General features: G+C 33.9%; 1 protein-coding gene and 1 long non-coding RNA gene across 3 annotated transcripts; both read left to right on the forward strand.

The window, feature by feature from the left end:
• Positions 1 to 1148: 1148 nt before the first annotated feature.
• Positions 1149 to 2929, forward strand: LOC117789115. Its single transcript, XR_004617836.1, has 2 exons — positions 1149 to 1188; positions 1274 to 2929. It is a non-coding gene; the product is annotated as an uncharacterized LOC117789115 (long non-coding RNA).
• Positions 2930 to 5530: 2601 nt separating this feature from the next.
• Positions 5531 to 13053, forward strand: LOC117789108 (1-acylglycerol-3-phosphate O-acyltransferase Pnpla3). 2 transcript variants are annotated; one of them, XR_004617834.1, is made up of 8 exons: positions 5531 to 5916; positions 10806 to 11488; positions 11551 to 11717; positions 11779 to 11887; positions 11950 to 12038; positions 12100 to 12344; positions 12414 to 12562; positions 12710 to 12849. XR_004617834.1 is itself a non-coding variant. In XM_034628151.1 (7 exons), exons 1-7 carry the CDS (start codon positions 5757 to 5759, stop codon positions 12862 to 12864), a joined length of 1608 nt encoding a protein of 535 aa, XP_034484042.1. In that variant the 5' UTR covers positions 5531 to 5756; the 3' UTR covers positions 12865 to 13053. The 2 variants fall into 2 exon arrangements, 1 of the variants encoding a protein (XP_034484042.1); XM_034628151.1 differs by lacking the exon at positions 12414 to 12562 and having other exon boundaries at positions 12710 to 13053.
• Positions 13054 to 13140: the final 87 nt, after the last annotated feature.

The raw sequence follows: 13140 nt of genomic DNA on the forward strand, positions 1-13140 counted from the left end.
CAGTTCGCAAGCTTTGATCATGGAGCTGGCATTGTCCGTGACAACACACACAGTTTTTTTCAGTAAACCCCAAGACGCCAATACTTCTGCGATGTTTTGTGCCGAATGGTTTGTAGCATCCAATAGTTTCCTTGTCGCTAATCATGCCCTTTACAGGCTGTAGCCACAAGTCACTGTCAAGAAACATGTGTTAGCACGGGATGTCTATAGGTCACATGTTACAGCAATATCGGAAATTCCTTCAAAGATGGTTGAAAGCTTTGCCGAAGTTTCTTTGAACAAGTCCAGCATCAACACATTTTTTAAATGTCCACGACTTGGCAGCTTGTACCTACTATCCAGCGCTTTGCTGTAATTTATAAAGCCTGGATCCTCTACAATGCTGTAGGGTTGAGCATCTATGGCAATCATCTCTGTTAACATTCTATAAATAAATTTTTTCCGCGGTGCATTAGAATCATATAATAGAGATTTTTTTATGTATGAATCTATTGATCGCATGCTGGATCTGCATCTGCTGCTTGAAGAGGGTATGCTGTCGCCCGCAAGAAAAACATCTGCATTTGTAGTCGTATCAGGTCCATCATCCTTTAAATTTGGATGAAACCTTTTCAGGTGATCACGCAAATTTGACGTAATGCCGCTTGTCTTGTATTCTTTTTGACAAGTTAGGCACTTTGCATAATTCTTGTCGTCTGATCTTTTGAAATACTTCCATACATCATATATCTTAATTTTCTTCTTTAATTTCCTATTGCTCGCTTTTTCAGACGTAGAGTTCTTGTCTGAATCTGATGTGCAACAATCACATGTGTCTTTCGAATTGCGGCGTTTACCTTTTAAAATACAAACATTTTAATAAAATGAATTGAAAGTGCTTCAACAGTGCCTTGTTAATTACCTTTTGGGAGAAATCGATCCATTTTTTTTAAGTTTACTTATGTACAGCACAATTTAATTAAACAATATTTTCACTGCTGCTAACAAAATAATCTCCACAATTGAATAAAAACGCGCAATTTATTTCAGTGATGTGTAAACAGAACCATCGATGGCACTATCGAGCACTATCGTCAGTGCGGCACCATCGATAGTAGGCCGACTCGATAGTGCTCCACCATCGATAGTGCCATCGATTGTTTACCACCCATAGAACATACTTGGTTCTAAAGTAAACAACATAATAAGGTGATGTTTTCCTCGAGCACCTTTGCTTGTTGCTTAAAGTGGACATGTAGTTCATTACTTATTATTTAAATTTTTTAAATCGCAGCTTGTACAGTACAATGCCGTCTGTAGCAGAATTTTACTTTAAAGAGGGATTGGCCCACACGGAGGATCATGTGTTGGTGAAGAATCTGTTTCTTACTAATATCAAAGAAAGTCTGGAGCAGCAGCAGATTCAAAAGTATTTCGAGACATTTGGATGCTTTGACTTCTTGCATCTGTTTCCGAGTGGAAGTATAAAAAGAATAAGAACTGGCTAACGTTGTTTTCGAGAATCCTCGTCATGCTGCCAATGCATTGAAGAGACAGTTCCACTATTTCAAGAGATGCCGTAAACCAGTTCGGCCAAGTTATAGTTGGCTTCAACCATATGCCGAGAAAATGCCGAATAAACCGGATAATGTTTATCCCAATGATCCCAAACCCGATGCCATTTAAAACTAAACTATCAATGCCTAGAGCATATATTCCAAAAATTATCACAATCTGATCGCATTCACTTTGCACGCACCTGTTTTCGTTTCCGATACATTAATGAGGGAATGTCGACGTCGCTGGACAAATCTTTCAGCTTTGATTTATTTAAAGAAATGACTGTGTTGGAGTTGCAAGATTTTTTTCAACTTTCCGGACGCAATGTAAAGAAAATCGAAGGTGAAATACCGAAGCATCACTGTGACCCCGTCTGCAACTTTCTTGGAAAGCATTCCATTAATTTACAGTCAATGATAATCAAGGACACCAGACTTACATCGGCAAACATATTTAAAATGTTCGCAAACCTAAATAGTCTTCGAAACCTGAAATTAACTAGATGCAATCTCAGAAATGAGGATCTACAAGCGCTCGAGCATTTGATCGAGCTTAAGAAACTGGATTTATCCCATAATAATATGTTAAGTGCAAAGAGCTTGAATTGTTTGCCATAGTCTATTGAGTCGCTGACTCTAAAAGACTGCGATATGAGACGACACCCGGAATTGTTGATCAAAATATTTGGGAGGTTCCCGCTGCTTAAGGAATTATACATACCAAGCTTTATTCTCGGATTTCCGTGTATCGAGCAGCTAATTAGTGACAATTGCTGTAAATTTTTGGAATATTGTCTCCATTAACTGCAACGAGGACGAGATTGATGATTATTGTCATATTGCAAGGCTACCAAGCCTTAAGAAACTAATGTTGGTTATTCGTTGGTATGGAAAAGCAATGCCTCCAAAGCTTATGACATGGCTGGTGAAGTATAAGTCCAAGCAGTTGGAGCATTTTGATATAAATGCAATGTATGGAAGCTTTATCAATGCCGAGATCCTTCAGATGATTGGAAATCTTAGAGCATTGCATACGTTTAGTTTGCCAAACAGCGATGCGATCACCGATCGTGGATTACAAGCACTGTTAACTTTGCAGGATTTAACAGATATTAAACTCAATTTTAATAGGAAAATTACGGAAAATGGTGTACTCCGACCGATCCTTGCCTGTCCCAAGCTGCAAGTGTTACATCTGTTAAATTGTGATCAACTAACCAACAATATTGTTAAACCTAAAAAACAATCATCATAATCGTATGCTTCCTTTTAAACTTTTTATGTTCGGCACCAAAGTCAATAAATCTACACTACAAAATGCGGATGTGGCTGCCAGGAATATAATCGTTGTGGTATTACAATTAAATTTTCAAATATATACATTTTAATATTATCGGATAACTCTTTATTTTGAGATTAAAACAACCTCAAGCCCTTTTTGATTTTGTCATTTGTTTATACAAAGCTTGTGAAGTTTTTTATTAAAAGCTTTTTAAATTTAAATTTAATTTAAAATATCTTTACTAGATCAAAAGGTATTATTTTTGTAACGCAAAATACAAAATGGTCCCACTGTGTTCACACTGCTTACATTGTATCTGTTTATGAACGGCCCACAATTCAAATGTGAACTTTATTTAATAGTTAATTAGCAATAAACTAAAATTTTTAAGGAAACTATAAATCTTGAAATAACATTAAATTAAGAATGATAATTTTTTTGAATGTTTGAAGTTTGTGGCTGCTCGGCGGAAGTTGTATAAATCGAATCTAAGAAAAATAAAAAATTTGACCAACTCATAACAAAAATTTTACATTAAAAATTAAGTAATTTAAAAAACAAAATAATTTTTCTTAAATTTTTATATCAACTGCGCGTTTCCGAGAGTTGCCGTTTTTTTCGAGCTTTTATAGAATAAAAAGCCTGCCAGACTTTTAAACTATCGGTATTTTTTCTGGGATTCACGGCTGCCACACCGTTTTTGGGTTCAGTGATGCCATTTCGTTTTTAGCAATTTTGAAATCGCAATTTGAGCTTTTTTTCGGATGCTTTCCAGCCAGAAACAGCTATTTTTCCACTAAAAAGCACTGGTTGCAGCTAGGGTTGTTGATATTTTAAAAAATATCATTATCAATAATTATTCAATTTAGACCCAGATTTTTTTTAAAAGTTGTCGCGCCTTGTGGCTCGCCAGAAGTTGTGCCGCGTCAGAAATTGACCAGTACTGGTCAGCCTCGTGACACACCAGGATCCCCTTGGGCCGTGCGAAGACTTGTGGCGACCCGAATTCCGTTTTTTTTTTCGAAACCAAGTCGTGATCGACGAGGGCTATCCGCTTAGAGAAGAGTGCTATGCCGTTAATTGTGTCTTGTGACACATTGGACATCAACATATCCATTGACAGTGGGCAAACGTGCCGTCATCATTGAGGCAGGAGTATACTTATCCAGCGAATCCATTCCGATTGCTCCGCCACATGTTTGGCAAGATTTTGAAGTTGAAGAGCTGCAATATACAAATCCTTTTTGCATCTGTGCCGCAAAAGAACCCAATTCCGCTTTTATATTTGAAAATTATCAATATTTATTAGAGCATTGCGCGTAATTGAAAATAAACTAAAAATTATACAAAAAGATAAAAATAAAATCTAACTCGAACAAAAGAGCAAAATTATAAATTAAAACTTATTTAAAATTAAATTAAATAATAATCCGTTAAGTAAAAGTAAAGTAAAATAAAAACTAAACATAAACTATAAAATGAGATAGAAATAAGGTTAATAAAAAATACGACAAAGTTTAGGAACAACACAAAAAAAATAACATTGAGAATTCACCGAACAAAACGCAATAAATATATACATATATATACGGATACAAAATTGCCCATAAACAACTTCCAAATCACTTAAAATCTATTACAAGCGCCCCAATATTTAAAAATAAATTGCAAATACACCTCCAAGAAAGTAGCTAAAAGCTGCTGATATAAAATAAAAATAAAAATTGTAATATTCTAAATATAGTAAAATTAAAAATTGTCAAAATCAATAATGTTAAATTAATGTTAGGCTAAGACAAAATGTGATGTATTAAATGATTGTATTAATGTTAGTGACTAGAGCCATAATTTATAAGCATCAGCTTGTAGCGCTAGGAAATCAAAATTAAATAAAATTGAAAATTAAAATTACACATACCTATAAATAGAGAATACAAATAATTACAATGTTGTTAGAGATTAAGAATATTTGAGATATAATACTTACCTGATGATGAAAACGTCCGTCTAGTTATTGTTGTGGGGGGAGTGAAAAGCATAGAGGCCAACACAGGTTGAAGAGTGGTCCATTCGGTGGCCAACATTAGCAACATTGACGGCGTGGCGTCATCTCAGGCAGGGGAGTACGCCTGGGTCCAGAACCGGGATCCTGTTTGGACGAGAGGTGGATTAGTTTAGGTACTGTGAATGTTGGTTCGTTAACTTACCGTTTTGGTTGTTTATTGCAAGTTCTGTTGTCGTCTGTTGTTGAATTCTGTAGTCTTTTGTTGTAGTGTTGTAAAGTTCGGTATGTCAGCAGATGTTTTGTGTATCGATGATGTTATCGATTGTGTGGACTGCGGGCCAGGGATGGGACTCCTCCTGAGAGACCGATGAGCCAACCGTCGCGGCCCCATGAGAAAAAAGCAGTTCGTAACAGTTTCCACTAATTTTTACAATTTTATTGCACGGTTTGCCCTTGGATGCAGTGTTAACAATTTTGTAAAAGTATAATTTTGCTTCCATGTTTCACGAAGAAATAAAATTGGCGGAAACGGCAAAAACGACTACAATTTTCGCGCAATACTATCGCCTAATTATATCGATATTAATTAACTTAGAAAAAATTATCGCCCAAAAATATGTCATCACAAAAAATATCTATCGGTATATCAATAATATTTCGACATCCCTAGTTGCAGCCGATCTCACTCATTCATTGTTATTAAAGCAGTGGCAAGTAACGGTTCGTGTTCTTTACAAATAAATAACAAAATAAATAATAAATAAAAAAAAATAATTATTTGAAAGTAAAAAGTGATAGAAAAATACAATATCCTCCATTTTATAAATCAACATATTTCGTGAAAAAAACATTTTTATTAAAAAAATTTTGAAACAAAAGTTATAACAATATTCAAAATCCAATCAAAGTATAAAATAGTGAAAAATAAAAAATGAATTTATCTTTCGCTGGCTGTGGCTTCCTTGGAATTTATCATGTCGGTGTTGCTGTCTCCTTTAAAAAATATGCACCGCACTTACTTCTGGAAAAAATTGGAGGCGCCTCTGCTGGTTCCTTGGCTGCGTGCTGCTTGCTTTGCGATTTGCCCCTAGGTAAGCATCTGAATACAACAAATGTATACAATTTAATTGTGAGAACTACTATTAAATAATTGCACTGATTATTCTGTTGTTATTATTAAATTTAATGTGTCGTTACATGTATGTTGTGTTCTGGTTTTTTTGAGATGATTATAATTGCGAATAATCTTTTATGGAACTTAGCATAAGGATATGAAAGTTGGCACTTAGCCATTTTCACATATTGAATAAACATACAGCCGTGTGTATATATGTAACTCCAAGATATACATACATACGTGCGTGCTACATACAATTTAATGTGTTGACAGCTGTGTGTACACACCCATTTTTGGGGGCTCGTCGCTGCGTAGAATTGTCGTTCAAAAAATACAACGCAAATGGAAACCAAAACAAACAAAGTCTTTGAGCATAAAAATGTGTTAGTGTGTGTATGTAAAGAAACCCCAAAATAGATTTACACATACACTTATTACATGAACACATACGGATACTCATATTTATGAATGTACACATGTATGTGTTTAATTCAAAATGAAAATATGTGAAGGTCGGAGACTTGTTTATCTTGGGGGCTCGTTTGAGTTTTGTGTTTTAGTGATATGTTACATTAATTATGACGAGGGAAATAAATAGAAATATTCATATAAATGTACATACATATGTTTTTTTTTATAGTCGTAAGATTTTTATAGTAATAATGAATATACATACATAAATATGTATTATTTAAGCACATCATCTCATTAGTTTCAAAGATTTCCTTAAATTTCTTGCTGGCCCATTTCTAAGTATGTACATTTAAGCAAACATATGTATCTGTGAATTTACCTGTTGCTGCTGCGCGGGATTTTTCTGGCACATGGTAGAAAGTTCGTCGGCCCGACAAGTAGCAAGATTTATTCCACTGGCGTATGTGTGTATGTACATATGTAAGTAGGTATGTAGTATGTATGTGTGTATATCTTACCAGGTTTTGTCCCAGTTTACGTGCAATTCACTTTTAACGATGGTCCACAGCAAAGACATGTAACTTTGATTATGAGTTTACATACCTGTGTTTGTATGTACACACATACGGGTATGTCCATATGTACAGTACGTTATGTAATTGCATTCAAAAAAAAAAAATTCACATATTTTTTTATTTAATAAAAACAACTTTTATTGGTTTTTAAATTTAGTTCTTGTTTTATTGAATGTACATATTTGCTTATAGTGCTTTGAATATCTAAGATCCATTTTAATTAACTATTTACAAAAATATAACATAAGTGTAATATTTATTGTCAATAGAATTACTTGACATTTTTATTTTATTTAATACATTTGTTTTCTCTGTACTATTACTTTCATATGCTGATCTGATCTTCCTTTCTGCAAATTACATTTCTTTTGTTTGAATTTACAGTTCATAATAACCTCTTGTTCTTTAATTTGTGCCTATTCAAAAGTACGTATTATACAAAAAAGAAACCTCCACGAGGTAAAAGTGTAGTGGCGAACGTCTTTCCATGCCCCAAAATTTCGGATGTGATAAGGTATTCCTATTAAAAATATCTTTTAACCCAGTTTTCGGATTAAAATGATCGAGGTATCATGTGTATTTTTGATAAGAATAATTAAAAATGCAACCAAAGGCTTCAAAAGTCTTAGTATGCTATTTTGTTTTAAAGACTAAATCTTTCGATCTGTATATAAGTCTATCGTTCGAGCTGTCATATTCAGTCCGTTCTTCCTGTTTGTATTGCCGGTTTTTGGATGTTAAGTTTCTTTTTTCCTGTGCATTTGGGGGTGTAGTTTATTCTATTTAGATTTAGATATTACTGTGTATCAATTCATTTATTTACATTCACATACTCGTATATGAGCTTATGTATTATTCAACATCACTTCCAATTGACGTCAATTTAATTTGGCCCAAGTTTAGCAACTCGACGAAATGAATGAGTTTCCTATTTGATTAGAAATAATAAAACGAGCGATCCAATACAGATTATTATGTATGTATGTCCATATGTGTATAATATGTATGTGTACAAATGTGATAACTTTTAACAAGTGTTATTATTTACAATAAATTCGCAGCTGGGTTTTGCACTGTTTCGAGGCTTATCAGCCCATCATCCTATCAGCCCATTTCATTGTGACAAGTGACTATAAGGTCTCTTCACACATACATATTTATGAGCATCCATACATATTAGCAAAAGTATCTACATGTGTATATATTTTCGTACTAATTACGGTATATAATAAGTATAATAATATTAGATGTAACTATAATTTTACCCGTTTATTTCAACTTGCGTTTATTACTCATGTAAATAAGTATCAAGATCAGCTGTGACAGCTGTGTGAATGGCCTATAAAATGGTATCAAAGTACAGTTTAACTCACAACAACGCAATTTTATATACGTATTTTTATTGTATATAAGTGTGTTTAGGATTCCCAAATGAACAACACTTTTATCATATTATTATGAGCTATTTGGGTTACAAAGTTCAAGTTCTTTGTAAATAATTTTCATTGTTTAAAGCTTGAAAGGCGAGTGACTCAAAAAGTTGTTAATTGAATATGAATAAGAACTGTTGTTATACGTAATAACAAAATTACACTTACTCTAATTGTTCCTTTTGCATCATGATCTAACACAAATATATAATATCTAGAGATATATTCCACTAATATGTGTAACTCAATTTCAATGACTATATCTATTTCTTAGGGATATTAGATCACCTTCTGCAGTGAAATTGAAATCATTATTTACGAGCGAAAGTCTTAGTATTTCCGGTTGATTGCACGATTTAAATACGTTTAACATTTAAGGGGTCACGGGGGTGTGTCCTTGGTCCGAAAACAATCTTAAATATGAAGTAGATAACGAATTAAAATTTTCAAACTGGCTTTAATGAGCGATCTTGTAGTAAACATTTGAGGCAAGCATAGGGCTTAACTGGTTCTTTAACAGACGAGCCCCTCGTATACTATAAATACAAATCGTTAACTAAACTAAAGAATACCCTGTTATTCGAAGAAAAAAAACGACGACATGTATTGTTTGCTACAACCGTCTGATTTAAAAGATATGTATGCCATTAACACTTAAAATCGTTTTAATAATTTTGATCTGCTCTATAGGTAAGATAGATTTGTCATGCCCCTCTGAAAAAACAGAAATTTGAAAACTCCTGCAATGTAATAAATATGGGATAAACTCTTCATTAAGATAATAATTGAATTTAAGCAGAATTTGCTTTTGGAAATAGTAAAAATTTAATGAAACTCTCTAATCAGCAACCATTTAGTTTCCCAATCTAGCAGTAGGAATTTGTTTTTGAATTTCGAAACAATATTTAACATTATAACATCAACTTATTACTTTCAAAGTGGTGGCCTGATTCGAGCTTTACGTCAGCACGCATAACATTTGTAGGTATTGTTTGTTATCTCTAAGCGGTGGGGCTTTTCTAATAAAGCAATGTTATATTCAGAAATGTGTTTGTGTGTTTTCAATGCCTGTACAAATTAGAAAAGCAGCTGCTGTCGCACTATAACATGTTGTGCTAAAAGAAAACAACTATTATACTTATATGAACATACACATTAATATACATACATATGTACGCATGCTTGTACATATGGCGCGTGCTTTGATAGTGGCTTATCAGCAACGTGCTCGATGGGGGCCAAAGTAATATACTACAATCTGTCAACACAAGGTGCATGCGTCACTTCCCATTGTCCAGATGGATGAACGGCACAACAAAAACTATCAAGAACGCTCACCCCTAGGGTGCTCGACTGTGAGACACCCTGTGCGTGTCCATGTTACCCTAATTTGTGTTTGTTTGCGCATTCAAAAATAAAAGAATGCTTCTTTTCCTTTGTCCATCTGGGCAGATCTGCAAATGCTCATTTGTACAGCGACGTTATTTAACAGGCGTATGGTAAATTCTGACAAAAAAGTTAGAAATGACCATATTTTTTAACTTTTCTTTTTATATCATAGTCAAAATAAAATTGGACTATATTAAGAAAAATATGAAATCAATCTTTCTTTATGATTAAATGATATCAGCAAAAATAAACGACGACGATACATTATAAAAATATGATTTGATTTTGACTTGAACATGAATTTACTCAAAACTATAGATAAGCCTTTTTGAAGAAGATTTGTTTAATAAGATTTGAACTTATGTGTGTTATTTTTACAGGTTATTAAAATTTAAAACCTTTCCTCGTTTCTTTTAAATTGCCCAAGTATGCCACACATTACGGTTTATAAATTTCTTAATTTTAGTATTGTGTGTATTTGTGTGCTCACGTCTACTTTATTTACCCTGCCGGAAAGAGCCCCAGCGGCCCGTTTTGCTATTAATATAGTAACCGGTAAAGGGTTACCGGTTTTTTTATGCTTAGGTTTCCAAAGACCGGTATGATTTCGGTTCACAAAAAAAAATTATTCTTACAATAATTTTAAAAATATTGTAATAAAAAATTCTATTAATCTATTAATTACAATTTAAAAAAACGAAGACCTTACAATCTGAATTTAATTTAATGCTTAATTTAACCGAAAAACGTGAATCAGTTACCAATCGATTACCTATTTTATCCGATTAAAGGATACGGCTTCGATTAGCAGCATTGTGGGCAAGCCTGCTAGAATTCGCGGGCATGCTTATACCAAAATAAGCGCTTTGTACACTACCAATTTAATAATTTAATAATTACCAAGTGTCTTTTAGTAGTGGGTTAATGGAGTGATGTGGTGGGATTTAGTTATATTCCATTTGTAAATTTCTTAAGAACAATTTCTATTTTCTGTAAAAGTAAAGTTAATATTATATATTATTTTCATTGTGAATTTTTCTTGAATCTCGTTAAAGATAACATGACTTCCGATTTCTTCCGGGTGGTTAACGAAGCGCGCCGTTACTCACTTGGTCCATTCAGTCCGTCGTTTAACATACAAACCTCATTGCTTGAAGGTCTACAAAAATATCTACCTGAAGACACCCACAAGAGAGTTAATGGACGTCTACACATTTCGTTGACTCGTGTTTACGATGGTAAAAACGTTATTATCTCAGAGTTTGAGTCGCGTGAAGAAGTCTTGCAAGCACTACTGTGTGCTTGCTTTATACCTGGATTTTCCGGACTATTGCCGCCGCGTTTCAGAGGAGTACGTTACATGGACGGTGCATTCTCTGACAATTTGCCAATCTTGGATGAGAATACCATTACTGTGAGTCCTTTTTGCGGTGAGAGTGACATTTGTCCACGCGACCAGAGCTCACAGCTATTTCACCTAAACTGGGCCAATACAAGTATCGAAATATCACGCCAAAACGTCAACCGCTTTGTTCGCATTCTGTTTCCGCCTCGACCAGAGTTTCTTTCAAAGTTCTGCCAGCAGGGATTTGATGATGCATTGCAATTTCTGCATCGAAACAACCTTATCAATTGCACACGATGCATTGCTGTTCAGTCCACTTATGTTGTTTCTGAGACAGTTGCGAACACCGATGAATTTGATCCCGACTGTCGAGATTGCAAAAAGCATAGAAACGTATGTATTTAGAAGTTTACTCCTTTGCGCATATAGTTAAACTAACTCAATTGTTGTCACAGGATGCACTGAGTTCACATTTGCCAGAGACTGTGTTGAATGTAATTCACGACTGCATAGAACAGGCTAACAAGGGCTTAGCTAATTGGATATTCAAACATCGTGGTATTAAATTACTCTCACTGCCAGCGACGGTACCCATGGATTTCTTTCTGGCCACAATAACAAAGTAAATTGAATCCTGAATCTGTTTAAAAATGCATTAATAATTGTATATATATAACATCTAGAATTTCCAAGCTGACCCCAAAAGTGACTAAACAAATGCGTCAATTAATCGAAGAATTAATTATTCAGCTTAACAATACTATGCAACTTCGTTTGCTTGACAAGTTTGCAGTAAGTGTTAAAAATTCGTAAATCAAATAAATACAATTTTTATCGCATTCTTTTTCACAAAGCTCTACGATCAGCCACATTTTGATGCAACTGGCCTCTTTCACTCCAACCATTTGTATGGTCCACAAGTTTCAATTTTTGTCGATCAATGGTAATTTAACAATGCTAATTTTCTCAGCGAGAATCATACTGATTAATTTCTAATTCCACAGCGGAACTTTACCTCTTAAGAGCGATGTTAAAATAAGTTCGCATACTGACGCGTTGTATGCGTACTATTACAAAGACGACAACACCAACAAAGTTAAAGTGACTGAAATTTTTGATTTGGATGACATAGCGAAACAGGGGCTTAATACAGATCCACAAATCTGTGAAGGACAGGTCGAGGATCATTCAAGTCCGCATCAGCATTGTAACAATACTGTTGATAGTGATTGGAATTGCAGTGAATCAGGTGAGTAACTCTCAAAAGGCTTTTAATCAAAATGTATGCAAATCATATAACCTACATTTTTTTTTACAGTACAACTAATGCCTACGATACCTGAATTACGAGATGTTGCCTTTTAATGCTTTCACAAAATTTATTTACTTATCTAGAGCTCTAAACAAACAATCTATGAAATACCAAATTAAAAATAAGTGGAATGGCGAAAAATTTTAAATTTAAAGGTAAATTGGCAAAAATTGCAACACCTTGAATCTTATGTGTTTTCGGTAATTGAGCATCTGGTTGGTTGTACAATATCCGTATTCTAAACATATATTATTTCATTATTGTGCATTGACTAATTTCCTTTTTTTTATGTGTTTTTACAGACTTTTTCACAGATGCCCAAACGCTTAAAGTAGATCATATGCCACCGGTTGCGCAACAGGCTACACACCCAGTCCTGCAGTTTTCCGGTGCAAGCATTCTCAGTTATCCTGAAGATGATCAACGCTTCAACGATTTATACATAGAAATTGAATAGAAAGTGATATTTTTAATTTATGTAATATAGAATTTTTACCGAAACGACACCAAAGTGGCTAGTAGCCTTTAATGTAACTAGCGTACGACTTATGTACTTAAGCATAAATTAAATTACGTTAAGTTGTATAAGCCGTAATGTATGATATATTTCTAGGCCGCAAATTAAAAACGATATATAAATATTTTACTAATTTGTTTCAAAATATAAAACTTTTTTAAATTTATTATAATTTTTATGTTATTTATTTTTAAAAGAAAAAAAATAATCGTTACG

The sequence above is a fragment of the Drosophila innubila genome (genome assembly GCF_004354385.1).
Source record: "Drosophila innubila isolate TH190305 chromosome 3L unlocalized genomic scaffold, UK_Dinn_1.0 0_D_3L, whole genome shotgun sequence".
NCBI classification, from domain to species: domain Eukaryota; kingdom Metazoa; phylum Arthropoda; class Insecta; order Diptera; family Drosophilidae; genus Drosophila; species Drosophila innubila.